Consider the following 26,190-nt stretch of genomic DNA (forward strand, 5'->3'; position numbering starts at 1 on the left):
CCTCAGCAGCGCCTGCGTCTACACTTGCAACCGTGGATGCTTCCAACTCAACCAGAAGCGCTGTCAGCCAGAACCAGGTGGGCGGGTTTCCTGGACTCACTGCTTCACGTTCCGGGGTCTTTTGTTTCTGAACCACTGCCTGGGCTGCGCAGCTGGCAGTGCGCTGGAAGTAAAGGAAGACCCTGCTGCGGTTCAAACGAGTGAGGATGCCCTGGAACCAAACAACTGCAAAGGATCAAACTAAATAAGGATGTTGCACTAAAACATGCATTTATTTTTTTAAATTGTAGACGATAATGACAATACTGCCGTATCATTTAGGAGCTTTATAAACCTATGCACATCGGAAATAATTACAGCATCTGTCACCGATTTATTTGTTTTGCTGCTGATGAGGTGAGCCCACAGGAAAGTACCATGCTGTAGGCGTGAGAATGATATACTTATATCTGAGCTTTCTATACAGCTAACTACTAATTGAAAGTTTAAAAAATGTTTTCATTACAATTTTAAATTGTACATTTTTATTAAGATAATAACATAAAACATAATATATATTTTTAACGTCCCCCAAAAAATTCAAAAACCAAAACGGTACACTCCTGTTTTGTCTGGCACGCTGACGTAATGACGCACCCTCCCAGTGGACGTAAAGGCATTTGGTTTTAAATGCGTTAACGTACCGGCGGAGGGCGGAGCGAGGGTTTGTATTTACTTTCTAAAAGTAATCCAAGTTTGATCCTGTACACTTAGAAATTTTTAGCTTTCTTCAAGTTCCTTTCTAGAAGGTTGGCTTGTATGTCGAACCTTACATTTATTTTAGTTTTAAAGCGTAATTCTCCTTGGCATACAGATGAATTAAATGTTTTCATTTAGTAGAGAAGATGAAAGGCTTCGATATAAGTGTGTCCTACATATTCGGATTTATTACAAAGTAGAACACATTTTGTGACCTTTTTGAAAAGATTCTAATTTCCATTTACGCGATATTAATTTATTCCGGTAGATGAGGTAGCTCAAATCGAGCCAGCCCTGTCTGTTGGAGGGGCGTTGGATGTTGGAGCTGGAATGCGAATGGACGAACAACATGGACGACCAGCGGGACGTTCAAACTTCCAAGCGAAACGGGAGCTGCAGGTCGCTATTATCGGCCGGTTCCGCGGTGGCTATGGAGATTAAACGAAAGAAAATACGACAGAGTGCCTTGTTCTTGCAAACAGAGGTATGAAAAAAGACATAAAGAGCGGTGTTGTGTGTTTTTACCGTCCACTCTGAATCGTAATGACAGTTTGGTTGGCGCTGGAGGAGGTGCAAAGTGCAATAACGTGACAAGCTAATACACGGTTATGTTCAGTTTATACAGCTACAGTACTAACATTAATTTACTCGGGAGGTTGTGCTTAAATGATTTAAACCTTCTAACTGCTTTCTAGATAATTCATACACATGCCAGCTTTCAGTTTTTTGGAACAAAGGTAGTTCATCCAATAGGGGAGTTGCCGTTGTAATTACTATTCAACTCCATGAAACCAGAGCCGTTCCCTCTGCATCGTTCAATGTTTCTCTAACAAAGCTCAAACTAATGTCCTTTCAGGCCAAAAGCATGAAACGATGCCCCAGTCTTCTGAATGACACTCTGCAGATAGTAGAGGATATGAATTTGTTGTACATTCGACAGATTTCTAAGAAGCTACAGGTGCACATTGTAGTGTGTAATATGGAGAATGATGATGTTTGCATCCCATAAACTGCTGTGTGTGGATCATTTATCATCCACAACGACTGTAATCTCACACCAAACTGAAAGGGAGATATTTTGAAATGAAATTTGGAAAACAGGTGTTGTGCCAAAAACTGATTCTTCATGTATCTGCATTTTTTACCTGCTCTATGCCCCACTTTATTATCAATCCGCTTGTTTTTACCAGTTTAAACCTTTTTAACGGACCAGTTCAACTCATATACAGCTTTCCACTTGCTTATAATGTGATTGTAGTCCCCTCTATTGTGACAGAAATGTTCTTATTGCATCAAAATGGCTTGATTTCATTCATATAGCCCATAGAATAAGTGCAAAAAGATAATGCACATATAACTCATCACTTTCCAAATGTAAACAAAGATGTTAGACATACCAAGCATGCAACCTAAACATCAGAAACAATACTATAGCATTGCCAAAAATCATGAATGTCCCATTTTATTCCTTTCATCAAAAGGATTCAGTTACAAGAAGCAATAAAATTGCATAGACACACCTTTGCTGTCACCACAGAGATAGTCATGTGTAATTGCCCAATATAACTGCCTGACCCTGACAAAAAGCAGATATCGATGGGTATACACTAGACAATAGTCAGTTTTTTGGCACAAACAGGCAACTAATGACCCAAAAAATTATTTTAATTGCCTAATAATCTGTCAGTTATTCTCTCAATTAATTGATTAGCAATTTTGGCTATAAAATGGTCAATATGTTTCAAAAAAGTCTAAAATGGCATCCTCACATGTCTTGTTTTATCCACAACTCAATGATATTCAGCTTGCGGTCATAGATGAAAAGAGAAATGAGAAAATAGTGACATTTAAGAAGCTTAAATCAGAGAGTTTTTTCTCTTTTTCTGAAAAAAGTACTCAAATCAGTTATCACAATAGTGATAATCAATTAAATGCTTAAGCATTGTAACACTCGATTAATTTGACTTTGGACCTGGTCATATCAGACATCATCATACTCCATTTAGGCCAGAAATACGTTAGCTACAAATACAGTGATAGATTTTTGCCTGCAATTTTACTTGTGCTTTTAACACATCCTCCATACATTTCCATGCTGCTTACAATCTACATTAGATAGTCCGCTTAATGTAATTATGCTTCCATGCTGCATGTATGTTGGCCTTTATAAAACCACCTCACCTCATTCTGCATGCATCATTTCGCCAAAAAAGTTGCTCTTGAGTGATTGAAAAATGTGGCTTCACTGCTACAAGTCTAACGGGTGGGTGACGACTGTCTTAAAAAAAAATTAATTGCAGATGCCTGATGATATTGGCACATCGTTGATACTAACTGATAAAGGTCTTTAATTGAAATATCAGCATCAATTCAAAATGAGCATTGACAGCCAGATAACATCTAGATTTAAAATTTTAAAGTTTTGTTTGAAATTGTTACATATAAAAAATATATTGTTTGTTTGGCATTTAAGTTAAAGTTTGAGAAGCTTTGTGTTATGTCTGCACACATCAGTGGCTTGTGACAATAAAAGTAAGCGTAATAATATCTTAATTCTGCTACAGGAGAGACCTGATGCTCTCTGCAATTAGGTGGAAAAAATCTGTGTATATCTTGACATTGGCACTGACAATTGGCCAAAAAAGACTGCAAGGGATTTTTCCTGCCAAAACCAACATTTAAGGGCAACTTCACTCTAACACCACTCAGTTTGTCTCCCACTGCTATAGCGTACTGTTTGACAGACTAACCCAACTCAAAACACAAGCTGCCAGGCTACGTTTGACATTGATTAATTTAGTCACTGGGAAATTTCTTCTGTGTTCTGACTGAGAAGAGCACTAACCTACAGGAGAAGCTTGACTTTGAGATCCGAATGCGAGAGGGCGCCTACAAGCTGCTGCTCGCTTGCAGTAAGAGAGAACAGGTTCTCAATGCTTCCAAGAACCTGCTGACCTGCAACGCCAGGATCAAGGCTTATCTCACACAGCTGCAGAAGAAGAAAGAGGAGCAGGACATGATGGGAGCAGTCAGAGGGTAAGAGGCCTGGTTACAGCGTTCTGAAACGGAAAAAAAAAGTCATTGTGTCACAGATCAAATCTAATAATGTATTACAAATCTGAACTTTGATGAAGAAAGTACATCTTGGAGAGAAAGTGAAAAGTCTGAAAATTTACGGACAACTTAAGACAGTCATTGGAAAGATGGTTTTAAAATTTAAGCTCAGTTTTTTTTGCAGTGAATTCAATTGTTTTTATACATATTGTGATCAATTATAATGTTAAATTTAAAATGTTATTACAGTATACCAGATCCAGTTTCAGATGGCCGTTTTCCCTGCAGTGGGACAATTGCAATGTCTGGTAAGTCCTCTGTTTAATTACATTCACCAGTGGACACTTATAATGCAATATACCATTAACAGCTCAAAATGAAGTCAAATTCTTTTAGATTTTAAATTTATACATTTCAAAAAAAGGATAGAGTCCTTTAAAAGTTCTGAGTGTTGTTTTTTTGATTAACTTGCCTTATCTGCTGATGCAGGACTGCGCATTCCTATGATGTGGAGGGATTCCGACCACTTCAATAACAAAGGAAGTACGTTTGCTTTAGTTTTAGCTTTGATTCATGTTATTTTGAGCATTCTTTCTGTACTAATACATTCTGTATGTCCTTTGTCAGGCTCTCGTCGGGTGGCTGTGTTCTGTGTGATGCAGATTGGCTCAGAGGTGTTTGATACCGACATGGTGGTGGTGGACAGATCAGTCACTGACATCTGCTTTGAGGGGGTCACTATCTTGTAAGTGTCTTTTATACAAGCCTTATAGACAACAGCATGTATTAAATTTTGTACATATATGCACTGACTTATCTCATGTTGTAATACATTTAGAGGTAGGATATGTGATTCTTTTAAGCTTGGTTTTTAGTTGATTGTTAATCTTGATCTGACATGCTTTACATTCAGTTCAATATTTCTGATCTGACTGAAACTCTTGCCATCTCTCACAGCAAAGAAGCAGTTCCACAGTTTGAGCTGAGGGTGGAGCTGTGGAGCTGCGCCCTGGAGGAAGAGCTAACGCTGGTAAACACACCAAAGAAACTGGCCAAGAAGTTCCGCAGCTCCTTCGGAAAGAGTGGCGGAAAGAAGCTCTGCTCCCTGCTGGACACTCCAGACCCTGACACCTTCCTCCAGTACAACCCAATACCCTCGTATGTATTGTGCTATCTCATAAAAACCCTTTATAGGCTCTTGGCTCTCTTTGTAAGTTTTCTTTTTTTTCCAGTTGGAAACTAACTCAATTAGACTTGTTACTGGAAGAAGGGGTGTAGCTGCAGGCTCTGAAAGGGTTCTGTAAACAAATCACAGTGAGTGTGTATTGAAATAGGGATTAAACCAATATTTGGGGGTATGAATACTGATATGCTTAGCTTTTGGACACTCACTGATTTTTTTTGTGCCAATAAATAGAGCTATTTTATTGTAAGGTGCATGCTTTTAATACTCACAGCTGCAGTTTATTAGCATCAAAGAGGAGGAGAGGAAAGGCATCCAGAGCATCAAGTTAGACTGTCAGCTGAATGTGTGTCGGTGATACGTACCACCTACTAAGTGGTAGGAGAAACATGAGAATCATTCAGTTATGTGCATATTTTAGGGTTAGAGTCGAGTTTCTATCTCACATGGTTAAGCAAGGGATTGAAAAGAAGTCAGAATGTGATGTGAGGATGATGAAGAAGATGTTTGTTTGTCTACCTGCACCAGTGGAGCCAAATACAGCCTGCTGGCCTACACCACTCTGCGTCTGCCCGAGGCTGAAGGCAGCTTTCAGTCTCACTCCCTCATTGTCCTCCAAGACGGTAAGAAGCAAAGCCACCGAAATGTAATATCTGTGGATAGAAAGAGATTATGCTTTTTAGCTCCTGATATGATTCAGTACTGTGGCAATGACACAATACTTTTACACCATTAAACTAAAACCCAAAATTCAACAAAATAACCTATAATTGGAGTTAAGCTTGGATTACTTTTCTTCCATTGCACGAGAGATTAAATGGATAAGAAAGTTGGTGTTCAGGCAGGTATTTGTTATCCAGTTCTAATCTCGGGCGAACTGCACATGTGCATTAAACTTCAGGTCTACAGTACATGTTGTTTTTTTAATTACTAGTGTGACAGAAAGCTATATTACTGGAACAGGTAATGATAATACTATACCATTTGTAATGAAATTTTAATTTGTTGTTGTTTTTTTCATGACTGGAATGATTCTTAATTAGCATTTTTATTTTTACATACAGTTGTTTATAAAGATAAATGAATTGTAGGATTTTTTTTATTGCCACTGCTGTTTTTTACAGCTGAGTGGTCGTCTTGGCTTCCTCTCTATGGCAACCTCTGCTGCCGGTTGGTGGCCCAGCCGGCCTGCATGACACAGACCATGATGACTGGCTACCTGAACCAGAAGGTGTGTTGACAGCTGCTAGTAACTTGAGCTCCATAGCTGCTTCCTGGTTTGTTTATTCCATCTGTAACCATCAGGGCCCTCTGATCGACCTTTTTTTTTCATTTGTTTAAAACTTTGTCACAAACTATGCATATTTAAAATCAAGTAAGTTCTATATCACTTAAAAATAAAAGTGCCTGTGGACCCACTTTCAGCATTTTTGTTTCACTATGTTTGAACGACAATATCCCAGGAACTATTAAAGATAAAAGTCTGGAATGTTCACAGTTTTTTCTTATTATGCCACTGATGCATTATTATAAGTAGATCAAATAGTCTTTGAAATATGGGTGAGTTGAAGTATCCCTCCAAAAAAAAAAAAAAACACTGCTGAAAGTAGGTGAATGGAAATTTTTAAAAAAGTACTTTTATCTCAGAAAGTATTTGATATATCAAGCTAAAATTGCACAGATTTCTTTATAAATATCCATATTTAATGCTCAAAAATTTCCAAACAAATCATAGCAGAAAGTGTTCTAAAATGTGCTGATTTGAAGTGAGATGACCTGCTTTAACCCTCGTGTCGTCCTGCGGGTCAAAATTGACCTGTTTTAAAGTTTGAAAATGTGGAAAAAAATATATATATTTTCACAGTGAAACTTCTGATGTCCACATAGTCAACATTTTTGGGAAATCTTTGAACATTTTTTTGTGGAAAAAAAGAAATGTTTAAAATGTTTCTTAAGAACATTCACAAAAAAATCAACCAAGATCCAGCGGGGATTTATTTATTTATTTTTTTTAAATAAAACTACTAAGGGAAACTTTTAAGGAATTATTGGAATTTTCTTCCTGAAGGTTTTGCAAATTTTCAGAAATTTGGGGAATTTTTTGCTGAATTTTCGGATTTTTTTCAGACAAAGAAACAATATTTTTTGGTGCCTGTAAATGAAGACAACAGGAGGGTTAAACTGCACATTGTCCTAGTTTTTTATTATTCTGGTGACTTTTTTTTTTAGCAAAGCATGGAGGGGATGAACCGCTGCTGCAGTCTTTACTGCGTGCTGAGTGGCGGCCTTTTATCCTGTTACTTCACCCCGGAAGAAATCGACGCAAAAGTGCAGCCGACTCTCAAAGTACCCATCAATAAGGTAAAAGCAGACAGTGAAAGAATGTTCGATTTTTCTGTTGAGTTTGTGGATAAAAATAATATATAATTACTAAGAACATGGCAGTAGAAGACAATCCTCTGGAATTTATTATTTTTTTCGATTAGATAAATAAATTCAGTAGCAATTCTGTTATTAGTATTAACATATCAGTATTTGCTTTAATTGTGCCGTCTGGGACTTTAAAACTGTGTAAACATCAGATTGAACGTCATTGATTTAAATCTCACTTCAGCTACTTCCCAAAAACTTGCAGAATAACCACACTAGTAAATGCCACATTGCTCACCGTCTTTGAAATTTTGCTGCTGAATGAAATTTTTTCTTCAATATCAATAATGTGCTTCTTATTGCAGTGTCGCACATAGAGTTCTGACATTTTCATCACAAGTTATTTTTCTTGCTTTTGCAGGACACCCGGATCCGAGTGATGGAGAAAGAGTCAGCAGGCCGCAAATCCAGGAGTCTGTCTATCATCAATCCTTCACCAGAGGGATGTGAGAGCATCGTCTTCACCACAGACACCAGGGAAGAGCTGGACGACTGGCTAGACGCCCTCCACCAGCACCTCTATGATCAGAGTGAGTGTGTTTTTGTGTTTAACGTGCATCACAAGCGGTCGTATATTGAAAAAAGACTACTTGAATGTTTCCATAAAAGGTTTTGTGTGTGTTTGTGATTGGTGGAGTTCGTAAATCAGTCTGGACAAGAGAAGTGGCTGCGCATATATTTAACTAAACTGCTTTTAGCAGGAACAGATAGTATAACCTTTATCAGTGTCTCTCACGTCTATCCTTGTTTACGACCAGGCCAGTGGCTGCACTGCTGCGACCAGCTAATGAAGATCGAGGTCGCGTCGCCTCGGAAACCATCACTCTTCCTCACCAAGCAGGCGGACTCTGTTTACAACGACCTCAGTGAGTAGAGTAATTGGAATGAGTGGCTGGAGTGAGTTAGACGAAGCTTGATAATTGGCTGGCTCTTTGATGTTTTACAGCAATGTGTTTTGCATGTATTTATTTAAAGAAGATAGAATGAAAACGTTCACAACAAATGAGAAGCCTCAATGAAATTTAACAAATTCTATCAACTACACGTAATAGTTTTCATTTCAGTGGTCATGCATGTAATTAAACTGTGCTTTTACATGTAAATTAGAATAATGGAATGAGCGTTTATGTGTCCTTTTATACTGTTATTCTCTGTATTTTAATAGTATATCAGACAGAAAACATATAACTAATGTTGTTTCGTCTATTTGAATTTTTGCTTATTTGTTTTTACTTGCAGGTATAAATTCACCAAGCAAGTTTGAGAGCATCACAGATATCATCCACAATAAAATTGAGGAGACAGACGGCCGCTTCCTTATTGGCCAGGATGAGGAGAAGGAGGCACCTAACTGGTCCACTTTGTTTGATGGCTCCCATTCAGTGGTGGTCAAGAAGAGTATTCTGTCCCAGAGCAAAACCTCCACTCCCTGTTCAAGCCCCAAACCCAACAGCAGCTCTACACCCAACAGCTCCAAGAAGCGCCGTGCTCCACCCCCTCCCTCTGACAGGGAGCCTTATGCTCCTCCCACCCGTCCAGCCAGACCACCCCTTCCTCCTTCCCTTCTTCATCAGCCTCTTCCCTCACACCAGGAGAAGGAGAACTCCGGTGCTTCACGTCCAGCCGCAAGGTCCAAAACAGGCCGCCCGTCTCTGGATGCCAAGTTTTCTGCCATCATCCAGCAGCTCCAGCGGAACAACACCGGAGGAGCCGCAGCCCTCAGCAGAAAGAACGCTCCGCTGGGCGTCCTCGATGTGCAGCCACTGGGTCACCCTCAGCCCCCTCTCCAGCAGCTGGACTACCAGAAGCACCGCACCCAGACCCCCGAGGCCACAGCTGATCACGGTTTTGTCAGAGCCAGTAATGGTCCCGGTCCTGTTCCTGCACCACGGAGCAAACTGAGGAAGTCGTTCAGGGAGAGGATGAACCTTAAAGCGTTGTAACCTCAACCTTAGAGCATATCTGTTTACCTAATTAACCGTACTTTACCACTAATACAATAACAGTTTAAACTTTTTAACTGAGCTGAGTAACGCTCATAAAATCACATATCACAATATATTTGACTTTACCTCAGTGGGACTGACAACTCCTCATCATGAGGGATGATTTTCGGGCTGTTGGTGTGGTCCTGCAATGTTTAAAAGAACACATCACCTTTTTAGGAAATACACTTAACTGTATTCATGCAGATGGAAAAATTCAATCCCATATGAAGATAGAGCTAGGACACATAGGTTAGGATAAAGTTTGGAAAGAGGGAAAATGGTGAGTCTAAGTCAATCCAACAGTAACAAATCCCACCTACATGCACATTTGAATCTCATTAATTAACATATTTAACTTTTTAAATCCAAAAACTGAAGTGTAAAAGGAGGATTATGCTTTTCCAAGAAGTCTCTCCTCCAGCACAAAATGCTCTATAAAACTACAAGCAGCTGTTTTACACTTCATTTTTTGTAGACATAACATGTTAATTGAGGAGTTTTGGAGGTGCTAGCAGATTTCCTTACCTTTGAATAGAACCAGATTGAGTTTTTCCTCTTGTTTTCAGTCTTTATGCCAAACTAAGCCGTTTCTGAAGGAACACATCATATACTGTAAGCATATTTCAAACGTGTTGGAACCTAAAGGATAGGTAGGTGATGATCTTCCAAAAAGATCCTCTCAGTGTTAATCATGACAACCCAAATTCCACTTGACACCTCTTATCACAACATCCATACCGTGTCGATACACGTCCTGCTCCACCCTCCATTTCTAAACGTCTTCATGTGCAGCTAACCCATAGACGAAATTGAAAGCCGTATGCTGGCTTGAGCACCGCCATCATCAATCCCACTAAAATGGAAAGGCTTATTTCTCAGCTCTGCCACTGGAACATGGACTGAAGAAAGAGCCTTTGCAAAAGCACTCAAATTGAAATTGATCCATCGGCTAACTGTGGATGAGTCATTCCTTTTGGAACGATTGACTTATTCTACTTACTGTGACGACTTTATGACCACTACGGCTGATTTTAAAGGAACACAATTTTTAGGAGCAATTGCAGGGACTAATGTGACTTCTCCATTCCCCCCAGAGGTCTTAATAATGGAGTGACCTTGGTTTTCAGTGGCTACACAGTATGTCCAACATAATTTAACAGAGCAGCCAATAAATGCTATGAACATAATTGAATGAATGAGGCTTTTGAGGGGCTAAAATAATGAATGCCCTTGTGTATGCGTTTTGAACATATCCAGCACTGCCAGCCACTAGATATTTCAGCCACTTAACGATATGCTGTTGAAGAATGGTCTTCATAATTACACCCAGTGTACAAAACATTAGGTTGAGCTTCTTTCTCTGAAATTGACTGCCCAGATGAAGAAGTACGGTGAAGGCTACAGTCACCTGTTTTTTTAATTTCTCACCCTCCAAATTCAGTTTAATTTAGAGGGAGAGATGTAGATTTGGGAGGTGGATTACAGGGGGATTTAGTTTAAGCCTGGAAAGAGAGAAAGGAAGAGAATGGATTGTATAAAAGGGGATGCAGCTCACTGTTCCCTCTAAACTGCGCGCGTACGCAATTGCGCACTGCTGACGGTCTCCGCGCACAGAAAATCTGCGCTGCGAACAAAAAAAAATCCAACCTAAATTGTAAATAAAATAAACACGTAACAATTCATTCTGTGCTATTTTTCAATGTGAGTCAGTGAGTGACCGGTGACTGGCTGCTGCAGCCAATGATGCGATTCACATACGTATTTACCATAGACTGTATATTATGGTATTTACGCAGCTAATCTACGTCAGACGTCCTTATGTGCAGCCACCTTTGTTCTCATAGATATGAATGAGTAGATAGGACACGCCCCTTTGAGCTGCGTGCTACAGCGAGGCTAAGCTAGTGGGGGAAAAGTTTCAGTGCATTCCGTTGATGTAGACGGCGTGAAAACGGAAACAAGTATGCCGTCTCACTGTGCTGCATACAATTACACACTACGTCGTACGATTGAGACAAGGAAACTTGGAATGACTTTTCATAGGTAAGAATAGTTTTTGTCTCTTTTTTCATGATGAAATCTTGTTGAGAGCTTCCAGTCTATGAGAGCTAACTAGTTAGCCACTAGCAAAACGCTAAGGCGAGCTAGCAGCTTGACAACCAAATACCAGACGATTAATAGTAGCTGCAGTATAGTTGTACAAGCAGTAGTAGTAATACTAAAAGTACAAGCAGCAGTAGTAGTATAAACAGCTGTTAGAGTCGTAGAAGTAGTATCAGCATTTGTAATAGTATTACAAGTTGTAGTAGCAGTGCCAGTATCAGCAGCAGTAGTGTGTACTACCACTACTACTAGTAGTAGTCACATTACTATTACTACCACCAATACTACCAATAGTAGTTATAAAGCCTAACTCATGTATATCCAGATTACCATCTATGTTCTTCCTCCAAACCCATTTTATGATTGGGATTACAGGCAGTTCTTTAGGACTGCTCTCAAATAATTGAAATGTTACTAAACAAGGTTATACTTATCAAATTAAATAGCTCTGGTCTCCAGTATATTGGCGAATTCAGTTCTTTGTACTTAATTTATTAGCATGATTTCTTTTTAATATGTTGTGTACAGACTTAATTACTTCTCTGTCTACTTTTCTTACTCCATGTAGGTTTCCCAGAGACTATGGGTTGAGGAGGAATTGGAAGTTTGTCGGCTTAGACCTGGTGTCATTCCATCAGTGTTAAACTTCCCGGCTCATCTTGGAAGAGTACGTGCCAGAAAGACCACGACCAAGCAGCCTTGAGATCTTAGGCAGCGTCTCCCTGAGGTGGGTGTCGACAGTGTTCACGGTCAGGTCTGTGGTAATCCCGTCAAAAAACAAAACAGAAAAAAATCTAGATTATAAATCAACATGTAACCAAAGCACTCTGTGTATAACGCCATAGTATAGGATGTAGTTCAGAAAATGTCAAAGTATAGTATGCTTTACTCAAGAATAACATAGTATGGCCTGTAGTTCATAGTACAGCATGTTGGCAAGAAAAAAAAACAAAACATAGATTATTATGTGGTTCAAAAAGCGCAAAATGATAGGATGTTGCCTAAAATTGTCATGTATGATATGTGGTTCCAAAAATGTCATAGTACAGTGTATTGTCAAAAAAGTATGTAATTCAAGAAAACAGAGTATAATGTCATCTAAAAAATGCCATAGAATAATAATTTCATTGCACAAGTAAAAGTATAGTAACTTTTAAAACTGTTTGAATTCTTATATGTTGCTAAAAAAAAAAACTAAAACAAAAAAAAAGTCAGAGTAATATGTCAATTAAAAAAGCCTATTTTATAGCATGTCGCCCAACAAACATCATAGTACAGCATGTCGCTCTAAAAACGTCACAGTATAGCCTTTAGTCCACAGCTGTCAGTAGGTGAGGAGCAACACAAAAACAGTCCAAACGCTGGTTTCCAGAGGGTTAGACGAGAATTTCTTTGAAAGAGTAAGTTTACAACAACACAACATGTGAGGGGGTTAAAAACAAATGGGTGTTAGTAAAATAAAAATATATCAGCAGAACTAAAAGTGAACTTCATGTTATGGAAGCAAATCAGACTCATTTTGAACATTGAATTTTTTGACAGCGAATTTTGAACATTGAATTTTTTGATGGTGAATTTTGAACACATTGAATTTTTTTGATGGTGAATTTTGAACACATCAAATGTTTTTGATGGCGAATTTGGAAGACATTGAATTTTTAACTGGTTTTTAGAATTTTGATGAGCTAAATTCAGGCATAAAAAAATTCACATACGAAATTTTGATGAAAAAAAGATTCAAAGTAAGAAGTTCAGCAGCTTTTAAAATTCAGAATCTGATGAGTCTGATTTGCTTCCATACATGTTGACATTGATGGGCATTCCAACCAGGAACAAAGTAAAAGATAATAAATACGAAAAAAAAACTCGTCCTGTTCACCTCTTAAAATCCAAAAACACACCGCAGTAGCTCCCTAAACTAAAACTACCAATGGGTTCCCTGTTTTCCTTTGTGAACAATTCAAAGGTCCCTCTCTATCTCCCCACACATCCACCAACCACTGGAACACATCTCCAAAGTTCTGCTGGGCCAGCTCAGCTTCCCCTCAGAAGAAGTACCGCCACCTGCCAGATGAAGGAGCCTTTTGAGAGGCAGCTGGCATCGTGATTGGACTGTACTTTGGTCTGTTCCAATCCAGCTTCAGCTCCAGAGACGGCAGGCGGGACGAGTCAGCGGAGGCCGGGTGGACGAAGGCATGCAGCTGAGTACAATCCAGAAAACAACAGAGGAGGAGTGCAGCAGCCCAGGACCAGAACAACCAGAGTAGCATCGTATGTCTCTTAGAAAGCATCATAGTATAGCCTCTGGTATGAAAAAACACCATCATATACATTGTATATTGTACAAATAACAAGTCAATGGAAAGAGACCTACATTGTAGAATTGTAGTAATTGTGGGCTGATTTTACTGATTATCAGTATTTTATTTTTTACTGATTTATGGTAATAAATACATTTAAAAATGGTGCTACTTGGGCTCTGAACCTTTATCTACCTGTGGTCACTCTGTCTTCTGGAGTGATTTGATTGGTTATACGTCACGAATAAAACTCCTTTGACTTAACATCTGTAAACAAAACAAAAACGTATCAACAAAGTTTTCTGTTAGAGTTTGTGTACTTCTAAGTTTAACTCCAAGATTTTAAATACTTTCATTTACTGCAAATGAATATCTACTCCAAATGTCTCACTAATAATCATTATCAGCCTTAAAAACCCACAAAACACCCCTCTATACTTGACCATACTTAGTACAGTCCGGTTCCCCCTTCTATAAATCTGCTTGGAATCTTCCACTTCCTGTTTGTCAAAGTGGCCTTCTACCTGGACAGGTTTTGTTGGAGCTCATGCAACAAACATTTTGGGTAACTGCACTTTAATATGGATGGATGACACTGAATTAGAGTCTGTTTTAATGAGACTGAGTTAAGATGTGTAGCTCTGTCATGAAATAGGAAATTATTTCTCAGAATTCACAGAGAAAAGTCTGAAATGTTTGCTAGGTTAGCGTCCCACATGTTCTTTGGCTCAGCTAAAGCTAACTGTCTACAACTTCTGGATCTCTTGAGTTGCTTGTTGTTAAAATATCTTGCTAGAGGTGCTGAAGCTCAGAAAGTCTGAGATGTTTGTTCAAAATAAGCTCATTCTCAAGCCTGATCTGAACTGTCCTCTTTTGTTTGAACTTTCCCTGAACTTAGGAGTTAATGACAGAGCAGCACATCCAGACTCAGTCTAATTTATGTAGAGATTAAACTTCAGTGTCATTCATTGATGTTAAAGTGCAGTTTTTCAAATGTTTGTTGCACATGCTCCCGACCAAACCAGCCCAGGTGGAAGACGATGTGAAGAGAAAGCTCCAGAGGATGAATATCACACATTTACATTGGAAATTAATGTCCTTTAATTAGACATTGTCATGCAAAAGTTGGATTTCCCTTCAATGATGTTCAAATCTTTGTTGAGTGTTTTGTTGATGTTGGTTTCTAAATGTTTTTTGACACTCGGCCCCAAAGATTAAAACCTTCTACGGCTCACAAGCTGCAACAATTCACACATTATCAACTATCTTTCTGACTAAACTAAGATAAAAAGTGAAAAACTGCCTGATTCCTGCATCATGAATGTAAATCTTTTTGGTTTTTATGACAGTAAACTGAATATATTTGGGTTTGACATTTTATAAACCAAAACAAGAAATGAATTACTGGAGAAAACACTCAACAGATTAATGGACAAAGAAAGTGTGTTTTCCAACATATATGGCTGAATTACTCCAACATTACAAGATATATACAATTTGAATTCAATTTTATTTATATAACGCCAATTACAGGTCAAATTGTCTCAAGACACTTTATTTTTATAATTTTAGTCATATTTAAAATATGACAAAGTAAGAAATTAAAACTCTTGACTAATCCAATTTATTATTTGGTTTTTAAGAGACTAATCGACAACTAAAATAACTTTCTCCACCAAAACTAATAAACATGAGGTCAAATAGAAGAAACAGTTTTAAATACTGCAGTCCCATGATGACAAGAATAAAGTTTGAACGAAAACTAAATCTGCTGGTGGATTCCATTAAAGTCCGAATAAAGGATAATAAAGTGTGATACTAAAGGTTTGTGGTGCTAAAAATGTCCAAGTAAAGATATCAAGTTGAACATCTGGATGGAGGTTGATAAAAGTTGACCTTCCTTCATTTCTCTGGAGCGACTCCATGGATTTTATGGATGGTGGTTTAAGACCTGCTCTTCTAGTCATCTTCCTTCTAGTCGCTGTAAAAAATCACTCCATCCTGGCTGACTTCAACACCTCTTCATGACACTTGTTCTGCCTCCGACCTGGTGGAAACTCCAGAAACTCGGGAAAACCTGTGGAGACTCGAAGAACTCGTCGGGTGGGGGAAGGTGTGGTGGGCGGTGGGGGGAGGTGGGGGAGTAGAGGGGGGAGGCCGCCACCCACCTCCCCGCCTACTCTCCGCCCTGACTCGACCCAGACTCCGCCTTGGCTCCGCCCGTGTGGTCACTTGGAAACTACGATGACAAAGGGACGACGAATTTATGTCTTTTCATCTGATCTGTAGCTCAGTGAGTTAAGGATTTGACTATGGAGCTGCAGGTCGCTGGTTCAAGACCAGACACTTCTTAAATTTTCTCAAAATCCTGTCAAAGACAAAGAAAGAAAACTGCCAGTGGCGGGTCTTGAACCTGCGACCTTCCAGTCTGTAGTCACTCTTCTTATCCTCCTGAGCTACTCGCTCAGATACTAATTTTACTTTTTTTTGCGCATTTATCATCTATTTTTTGTCGTTTTCGAGTTTTTTTTTTAACTTGAGTCTCGGCTCGACCGTTTTTCTCAGGAGGTTGGACTTCAGCCTTTGTTCTGGAGGGTGGAACCCTCAGTTCCAAGACTTTACAAAGCCTCGAGACCCTCCGAGTCCTCAGGACCTGAGCTTTCACACAGTCTGAGGGCTGAAGTTTTCTAAGTCCCACAGTAGTTCTCTGTTAGATTGAACTTTCAGACAGTCCAAGGACTGATATCTTCTGAGTTCCTGAGTAGTTCTCTGTTAGTTTGAACCTTCACACAGTCTGAGGGCTGAAATTTTCTAAGTCCCACAGTAGTTCTCTGTTAGTTTGAACCTTCAGACAGTCTGAGGACTGAAAACCTAAAAGTTCTTGAGTAGTTCTCTGTTAGTTTGAACCTTCAGACAGTCTGAGGACTGAAATTTTAAAAGTTTCTCAGTACTGATCTGTTAGTTTGAACTTTCTGGTTAACAGAAACCTTAAAACTTGTGACCATGAGTCTTGATTTAACATTTAGATCATCCATCTGAGTTCTTCTCAGACCTTCACCTGTGGGTTTTTTAGAAATCCTCAACAAACTTTGATTCTCTTCACTGAACAGTAAAGTTTGTGGAGATCAGAAGGTAACATTAGTTTGATAAATGCCTTCAACTACTAGTAGACTTTATCTGGAAAGCAGTTTTCTGAAATGAGTTCTTAGTAAATCTGTCCACAATCAAACCAAGAATATAGAAAGAGGAAATGTTTGAAGAAACAACTTGACGTTTTCATTTCAGACTAGAAAACGCCTTTAGACCTTTATCTGTTTTTGCTCTTTTTGATCGTTTTATTGTCTCTTCTGTTTAATTTGATCTTCTAAAGTCTAACTGGTGTCTTTTCAAATGTTTTGTCTTTAGTTTGATTCTTCTTAAACGTTTAGTTTTGCTCTTTTCTCACCTTTTATTCTTTTCTAATGTCTGATTTGATTTGAAGATGTTTTGTCTTTTTAATGTTTAATTGTTTTTTCAAATGTTTTATCGGCTTGTTTGAGTTTCTTTTTCTTTCCCAATATTTAATGTTTCGATTAAATCTTTAAGGTTTTTCTTTTTAAATGTTTTACCACCTTTTAATGTTTAATTTTCTTTTTAAATGCTTCACTGTATTTTCTGTTTAATTCCTATTTGAAGTTTTTTTGTCTTTAAGATGTAATTTTCTAATTAAACATTTAATTTTCAAATTAAATGTTTTGTCTTTTTAAAGGTTTAATAATCTAATTAAATGTTTTGCATTTTTTAAAATGTTTAATATTCTTCTTGTTTAATTGTATTTTTTAAATGTTTAATTATGGAAAATATTTTATCTGTAATTTTTAATATCTGTATTTTAAAAATTTTGTTTAATTTCATATTTAGATGTATTGTATCTTGTTGAATGATCAAATTCAATATTTTGTCTGTTTAATAGAATTTAATTGTATTTAATGTTTAACTATATTAAACATTAAATACAATTAAACATTAAACCTTTAAAAAGGCAAAACATTTAATTTAAAAATTACATCTTAAATTTCTTAAATCTTTTTAATAATAAAACTTTTTAAAAGTTTTATTGTATTAAATTTGTTTTCCTTTGATTCAATTGCTTTTTGTTATGTAGTTTATTTCTTTAATCTTCTTTTTCTGTCAAGATTTTAACCCCAACCTTAAAAATGAAATAAACCCTTAAATCACAATGAAAATGCTTCTGTTGTCACAATCATGAGTTAGTCAATTATTCAGTTTATCAATTCAGCTTTATTTGTTTAGCACCTTTTACACAGATGACAAAACTAAACAAAGAGAAAGAAACTATGATAAAACTATGATTAAAACTCAAAAACATTTAAAACAAAAAAGATTTAACATGGTAATAAAATATATTGTGTTCAGGGGATGGAGGGAGTTTATTGAAGTCTTCTTGGGCTCACATGGTAAATCATTTAAAATATAAACTTGATATTCAGTCTAAGGAAACTGCAGAGCGACAGAAGAAGCAACAATATCTCCTGTTTTCTCCTTTAACGAGTCGACTCTTCTTGTGCTTTCAGACCAAAGAACTACAGACTCTTCACAACCTGCTCAAACTCTTGGTACAGGACCTCACCACACGGGTCAAGAAGGTTTCCTTCTCATTTCTACTCTGAAGCGCACCTTCTCCTGCTCAAACTGCTGACAAATGTTTCTGCTGCTCTAAAGTCTGGTCTCCAGAACTTCCTAAAAACTCTCAAAGTCTCTTCTGCTGCAGGTTGCTTTGTAGAACTGTTCCAGAAAACCTCACTAAACCACATGGAGGGGCCTCAAGATAGTCGTCCAAATGAAACCATACAAAAACCAAACTAGCACAACCCAAACGCTAAAGTCTCCTGCAGCCTACCAGAGAACCTCTGAGAACAGAGAATCAGGACAGGAACTCTTACCTTCTGGACAACCAACGCTGGTTCTCAAACAAGAATACAGAATGTGTCTGACCAAAAACCTCTGAAGACTCACTACAGCCAAGATAAAGACACAACTCAGCTGCACCAAATCTACTAATCACTGCACACATTACCACCATGTGATAACTGTGGCTAAAGAACCACATTTACCAAGACAACTATCCAGTACAAAGCCCTAAAACACACCAAGAAACACATTAAAGATGATTTTACTGCTGGAAGCTGCAAGCCAACGCCTAAAGAAGAAACTAAAGCAACAGAACCAAACCCAGTTCACTGGTGAAGAGAAACAGAGGAAATGTTTGTCTGCAGCTAAATAAAGCAGGAAGACACTGAGCTGCTCAGGTGTTCCTGATAACACCAAGCAGCCACCTGGACAGCCAATAGGAACACAGCTTACTGGAAGTCCAGAGGGCTGGCTTAGTCAAGGAAATTTAGTTTAAAGTTGAAGCAGAAAGTTAATAAAGAAAGTTGAAAACCACCTTCTGATCCCTGAAATCTCTGAGTTTTCACACAAAGAACACCTGAACATGTCAAACTCGTTCCATAGTAGAACCATCATTGTAAAAACGTCATAGTATGGTGTGTTGCTCAAAAAACATTATGACCCGGCTGTCAGGGGACAAACATGTAAGAAACATGAGAACAGAGAGAATCCAACCAGTAGGTCACAGTTTATCATCATCTAATCATCTCCTGAAGTCCATATGGTGAGAGACATCAGTATCTGGTTGTTAATTTACCAGAGGATGCTTATAATCATGCTGATGTGGTCTGTACTCTACAGTATTTTAGTGACTCAATAAATGCCTAAGTTGTTTTTTTTTAAATGCTTTTTAGTTTTTAATAAACATTTAACAGCCTATATGTAATCAATAAATGGCCTTTGCCTATCTTAAGAAAAATTCACTCAGAACTCTGATATGTTAACAGTACTAAATAAATCAATAAATACATGCATACACACATAAATAAGTTAATACATTAACTGTGTTAAGATAAGATTTAGATTTTTAAAATGTTGTTTATGTTTTTGCAGAATCCAGTATTGCTCACTGGTTGGTCATTACATTTTGTTAGTTTGATTTCACTGTTTAAAATGATGCCACCTCTTTTCAGACAGAACCTGTGATAATAAAACAACAAAATTTTAGTTCCGTGTTAATAAAGCACTTAAAGCTTTAAGTATGGCTAAATGCTTTTTTCAAAATTAAATATATCACTCCTTAGGTGGTAGTGGCCCCAAGTTCAGTAAAGTTGGAAAGATATTCACAGATTGGGACTTCCAGCATCAATAACTCATTAGATATAGGTTGTCAAAACATAAACGGTGCCTCTTTCCCATTGTTGCAAGGCAGACAATGTGCTACAAGCCCAGTTTTATCAAAAGTAGCTGTCTTTCAAGCTACAGGAATAACATTGGTGTCTATGGAGTGAACAGGGTCCATCTGCAATTTGCAAAACCGCTGCAACAGTAAAGAGAGACAAATATTCAATAACTTCACTCTTATACATTGTAGTGTCACTAAAATCACTGCAGCCTTCAACTGGCTCCTGTTGACAAAGTGTTTTAACAGAAATGTAAATGCTGTAATTTGATTCTTTTAATGAACCATGTAACTTGAATGGATGTGATGCTGGTGTGACCACAGTGCACACGTCTGATGTTGCTCACAGTGGTCCAAGGGACGCTCAGGGAGTTTGTGTGTTTGCTCAGACTCAGGAAAAATTAGAGGGAACATTGATGCAGCTCAACATTAGCAGTGTTTCTTCTGCTTGGTGTGTACTGCTGATGCATTAGTCACTGTGATCTGTAGAGGCTTTACCTGCAAAAACAAGGGAAGGTTTGAGGCTAAAACCTCGCAGCATTAGTTTTTACCAATGATGTGGTTACGTCTCAATCCGTTTATCACAGTAATTACATTGCACTTTCTCTATTAAATTCTCCGTCATTTTCAGGTAGACTAAGCAAGCTGGAGAAATGCATGTCAGCATTACTGGAAGGGACTGTGAAAAGCAGCATTTCTGCATTATTTGGACAATGAACTGTGTAGCCATGGTGAATTTATTTCAATACAAGCACACAGGAAAGACGGCCTCTGTGGACAGTGGAGAGGAGATGATATAATAAAAATAAAATGTACTGCTGCTTTCTGAATAAGAGCTGAAAACGATCACTTTCTCACATTTACATTCATTTTAAAAAGCGCTTTAATAAATGTCTTATTTTCGTTTTTGATTTACGTGACAGAAAGGGGGACAACTGACTGATTATTTTCATTGTTGATTATTTTATCTCGGAAAATGGTGAAACCCAAAGACGTTCAGTTCACAGTCAGAGGAGGAAAGTGGAAAATATTCACATGTAAGAAGCTGGGTTTAAAGAAAATAGATTACTCAAAGCGATTAATCGATGATTAAATTAACTTGCAATTAATAGTTGACAACCAGTTGATAAATTGTTGGCAGTTGCAGCAATGTAGTTATTGATTAAAATGTTCTGTAATTCTTTATGTTGTTTCTGTCGTATTATGTATTTAGACTTTCAGTGCCACTGTGTTTATGTACTAGCAAGTAGCAAAACATGAATCCTGTCCTAGCGCAGTATAATCTGAGTATAGAGCAAAGTGAAAAGGTTGTAGTTATTTTTGATTCTCAAAAGGTGCAATTTTCTCCCGACTCTGTTGTCTTGGAAGTTAACTGTATTTTTTATTATTGCTGATCTGCAATAAAACGGCCTACATTCTACCCTGGTGAGGCTGCTTTATTTTTGCTGAGCTGAATATTTTTCATGTTAAAGGTTTACCAGGGGGTGGCAATAAAAGTCAAAGCATAGCTTTTATTGCAGCCCAACACACATCCCATAGAGATACATACACTGGCACATTTCTCTACTGCAGCAAATACCAGAGAGGCTTCTCTGGCTTTGAGCCCAGAAGTAGCCTGTTGTGAAGATTAAGGCGGATAGAATCTCATAGCCAGATAATGGTATTACAATAATAAAACCCCATTCACACTGCATTCACTCTGGAAAAAAAAGAACATTACACAGACGTTAGCACACTGGCATTAAATGTCTTTTTTTTCTCTTTTTTTTTCTCCAACCCTCGCTATTTATCTGCAGTTCAGTTAAAAACACAACCGAAGAAGCGTGTATAGATAGTAAAATATTTTAATTAAATATACAGGAGGTCATATCATACAAAATGTCTTTATTTTTTTGTCTTGCTTGCCAGCTGGGTGATTGGTAAACAGATGGCTACTGTATCAAAAACACTTTCAGGATGCACATTAATGGAAACAACATGGGAAATAAAAGTGAGACGACAACAAAGAAAAAGAGTATCCTAATTCTTAAATTGTAGTGTTTGAAATCTAACGTGATCATGGTGACCTTGAAACAGAGCAAACAAGGACACAGCTAGATTGTGTAACCAACTTTTATACTGTTTTTTTTTTTTTTTAATACTATGTACAGATTATAACAGTTTATATGATAACAACCACGCAGTACTATCTACAGTGCTATTTACACAGAAAATAAGACAAGAGAGAGGGGTTGCCATGAATTGATCCCGCTTGTATGTTCTGTACAGGAGCCAGCACTAATGCCAGTTTTACCTACACACAGCAGTGTACAGTACTTAATCAGAAATGAATGTCTTTAAGTATTCAGTAAAAGTTTACAAACAGCTTTTTTTCTTCTTCTTCTTTTGAAACACCAGACATGTTCACTGCGTATTTCGACTATCCTGGATTGCAATTATAGTGGTTGTAAAAGCCAGTGCAGGTGTTGTCTTTCCACCTCAGGCTACGGAGCATGGTAGGCATACTTTATGAAGTCTGGTACCTTTTCATCACTGCTAGAAAACACAGAGAGCACACATGCCCTGCGGATGACAGACACCAGACTTGTGTCAGTATCAGTAAATCTTGCAGGCTCTTGTATAACTGACTGCCTGACACAGTTAAGCTCAGGTGAATAGAATCGTTTAAGCACAAACACTAACCATTATAACCGTTTAAATGTTAAAAATTTTGTGCCTCACTCATTAAGTCTGGTGTCTGATAGCCAAGTGTGCCATTTCGTTTTTGTATGAGTGTCTGTGCGCTGCGTTTCAGACAAAGAGTGACAGTAATATCGACATTCCTACCCTGCTACAGAAGATAAACCTTAACAACTGTAGTGCTAACTCTAATCCAAGACTGCGAAAGGCACAGATATTTGCAAAGCAGTAATATCCTAAGTGACAACATTCCTATCAAATCATACAGTGAGTCTTTTCAGCGTGTTGAATAAAAGAGTCTGTTCACCAAAAAAAATAAAAAAGATCTTTTCAAGTCAAGAACAAAAAGATGAAATGCTGATTTTTTTTTTCTCTTTTTATCTTCCGTGGTGAGCATTCCACAGCAGACGGCTGCTTCATTATGCTGGTCCTACAGACGAAAACAAGCCACTACAGTGTACTCATCACAAAGGGTTGTCGGGGTCAAATTACTTTCAATTTAGAAACTGAAAATTAAAACGGCTTTTCATTAACTCTTAACAGAAAGAAAACATTCATGATTCGTCGACAGATCGAACATGACAACTGCTCGCGTTGCATTTGAACTGAAATACATCATGAATAAAAACCTGAACTGAGTAAAAAGTGAGTCTACAGTACATCTGTCATACACAGCACCTCTGAATGTTATGTTGTGATGAAACTATTCGTGTTATGCAGCATTGCAGTGAGTGTTAATGTCTATTCCAAGGTGGTTTTTAAACTGTGGCACGAACAGACGACAGAGTTCAGCGTGGAGACATGTAAACAGATACAACACCACTGGCTGCTTAAAGAGTAATAATGCGCTAAACAGCTCTTGAACATTGTTTGCAAGGGTGAACGCACCTCTAGTTATATAAAGAATTTCATTTACGTTGTCATGTTACTTGTAGTGTTCTTAAGCAACAAAGTTTAGCCCTCAGACGCAGTAAACAAATGGCTTTTCTCTGTTGCCCTCCACTTTTCACACATCCAGAGCAACAACCTGACTCATGGTAACTGAGAGCGGCAAACTGATTTGTGAGCACATACACATGAGCACTGTGCAAATAAGGATACAACAACAAAAAGATACAGTAAGTGGTGATACAAACAAAGAACAGTGCAAAGTATATAAACAAAGGCATACACAAATTTAAAAAAAAAAAAAAAAAGAAAATGGAATTTTCAGTCCGTCTGACTGACACATTTATCAGTCTGTTATCAGCCACAGTTATATAATCAGTGTTTTGTTTCGACTGAGCCACAATCCCCGAGAAAGAGAGACAGAAAGACAAAAGAGAAGCTCAAACAGTTTGTGAGGATGAAGGAGGAGAGCGAGAAAAAAAGCTGGTTTCTCTCCCTCTCACAGTCTGGTGCTGGGGTGTACCGAGGACAGCTGGGGTGGCGGGAGGGTCGACAGGGGGTACAGGTGGTGCAACAGGTCCCCATACAGTGCTGCCCCCCCTGGGTGCCTGTAGAAGTGGTGTGGGCTGGGACTGGAGGCCAGCAGCTGCCTCTGGAGCATCATGGAGTGGAAGGCTAAGGGGGGCACGAGGGGAGACACGGCCGACTGGCTTTTCAGGTACTGCAGACCTGGATGCTGCTGGAGTCCGTCCTGGGCTCCGTGTGAGACCAGGCTGCCGGGCGGGTAAATGCCGGCGTAGAGTGGGGCGGCGTGGTGTGGGGGGAAGGTGGTGGTGGGGTGGCCCTCAGGGAGGTGGTTGTTGAGGTGAACGGCGTGGGCCGGCTCGGCTGCTTTCAGCTCTTCCGGGTCGCTGCGGCGGATCGTACCGGCCGGGTGGATCGGCGTCACCACGCGCACTTTCCTCTCCGGGACTTCGTCGCCGTCGGGCTCCACGAGGCTTCGCTTGCTGGGTCGGATGGGGCTGGTGAGGGTGGATTCACCTGAAGCTTTGGGGCTGGGAAACGGCTGCGAGGACTCTGCTGGGCTCGGTTTGGGAGGAGAGATTGTCATAGGCTGAACTCTGCACGCTTTCGGGTGGGAATCCAAACTCTGGTGCATGATGGAATACGGGAGACCGCAGAAAGGGGACTTGGAGAAAGAGGAAACCCTCTGAGAGAGAGAGGATTTAGAAATCGTGAAGTCTCTGGGCTCATCGTCGGCCTCTCTGCTCTCCCCGTGTGTTCGAGTCCTGTCGCTGTAGTGAGACCTGTAGGCCAAACCCTCTTGCTCCAGGCCGCTACAGACGAAGCCCTGGCTGCCTTCTCGCTCCCTCGTGTAGTGCTCTCTCCGCTCTCCACTGGGAAAGCCTGCCATCCTCTCTTGGCTCAGGCAGTTCTCAGTTTGCCTGTACAGGCTGTGGAGGTGGGGGGAGGAGTAGCAGTCACCTGCGTAGCCCCGGGCCTGAGCAGCTGGGCCTTGCATTAGCTTCTCCGTGGTTTTTTCCACACCGTCCTGGGCGTGGATTCGGGGCAGATAGGGCTGCCATGGCGCACTGACTTGAGGCTGAAGGTGGTGGCTCGTCCGGTGGCTGTAAGCGTCTGAAAGTTCCCCCGCTGAGCTCCTCTCTGACGGGCCGCTGGTGGCTTGTTGGTGAGGCTTGCTGCTCTGGGCGTGCTGGATGACCGACGGCCTGAAGATGGGCGCTACCTCAGGGATGCTGTCCGACACACACCTCTGTCCCACCACCTCCTCCTCACCCTTTCTCTTCTCCTTCTCCCTTTCAGCTACTGATATGACGGGGAGAGAGGATGCAGCTGTGGGAGGTGGAGGCTGAAGAGAAAGAGATGTAAAGGAGAACGGGTTGGACTCGCACACCTGGGAAAGGAGCTTCTTTTTGGCCAAAGGAGACATGACCCCCTGGCTGGCTTTGCAGTAGGCAGCCGTCTGTCCGGGGACCTGGCCAGACTCCTTCTTAGTGAGCCCATAGTCATCTTTCTCTGGATAGGAATCTGTGCTCAAATCTATGCATTGTCTGTCCGCCTGCTTACACATGGGTAGCACCTTCCCAACTCTCCCACCGTGACTTTCTATGGAGTCTTTGACCCTGGAGATGGGCTCAGGCAGAGCAACATGTCCAGCAGCTTTATTCTGATCCCAACGATGAGGCAGATAAGGATTTTTAGGAATGAAATGCCCTTCAGTTTGCTGTTCACAAGTGAGTTTCGCTTGGAGGGCCTCGCTGATTTGCCTCCACTCAGGCTGAGGACCGGGCCCTGTGTGGAGCGACAGGCCAGCATGTGGTGCTCTGCAGTCGGGCTCTTTGGGGCAGAGTGACGACGGCTGCTCCACCGTCAGAGACTCCTCTTTCTTCAGGGTAACATGCAGTTCTTCCTCCTCTATTACGATTGGTTCATCTTGCAAAGATATCTCGTGCTTTATGGCCGACAGCTTGTGATTCTCCTCCTTCACCTTGGAGTCCTGCACATAGAAAAATG

General features: G+C 39.5%; 2 protein-coding genes across 7 annotated transcripts in view; one reads left to right on the top strand and one right to left on the bottom strand.

Annotated features, from left to right (window-relative positions):
- The first annotated feature begins 5 nt into the window (after positions 1-5).
- rtkn2 (rhotekin 2) lies at positions 6-21,508 on the top strand. 6 transcript variants are annotated; one of them, XM_055018423.1, is made up of 17 exons: positions 27-396; positions 1,007-1,222; positions 1,595-1,696; positions 3,575-3,774; positions 4,042-4,100; positions 4,282-4,335; positions 4,420-4,537; positions 4,750-4,950; positions 5,504-5,598; positions 6,100-6,206; positions 7,205-7,336; positions 7,767-7,935; positions 8,164-8,271; positions 8,645-11,436; positions 12,065-12,223; positions 13,463-13,767; positions 18,371-21,508. In XM_055018423.1, exons 2-14 carry the CDS (start codon positions 1,055-1,057, stop codon positions 9,346-9,348), a joined length of 2,217 nt encoding a protein of 738 aa, XP_054874398.1. In that variant the 5' UTR covers positions 27-396; positions 1,007-1,054; the 3' UTR covers positions 9,349-11,436; positions 12,065-12,223; positions 13,463-13,767; positions 18,371-21,508. The 6 variants fall into 6 exon arrangements, with proteins under 6 accessions (XP_054874397.1, XP_054874398.1, XP_054874399.1 ...); XM_055018422.1 differs by lacking the exon at positions 18,371-21,508 and having other exon boundaries at positions 6-77; positions 13,463-13,962; XM_055018424.1 differs by lacking the exon at positions 13,463-13,767.
- Positions 21,509-21,916: 408 nt separating this feature from the next.
- Positions 21,917-26,190, bottom strand: part of arid5b (AT-rich interaction domain 5B) — an 88,471-nt gene continuing 84,197 nt past the window's right edge. Inside the window, exon 10 of the mRNA XM_023264875.3 lies at positions 21,917-26,173. Coding sequence (XP_023120643.2) covers positions 24,155-26,173 — 2,019 coding nt within the window. The 3' untranslated portion in view covers positions 21,917-24,154. The remainder of the gene's footprint in view (positions 26,174-26,190) is intronic.

Source organism: Amphiprion ocellaris, chromosome 16 (genome assembly GCF_022539595.1).
Source record: "Amphiprion ocellaris isolate individual 3 ecotype Okinawa chromosome 16, ASM2253959v1, whole genome shotgun sequence".
NCBI classification, from domain to species: domain Eukaryota; kingdom Metazoa; phylum Chordata; class Actinopteri; family Pomacentridae; genus Amphiprion; species Amphiprion ocellaris.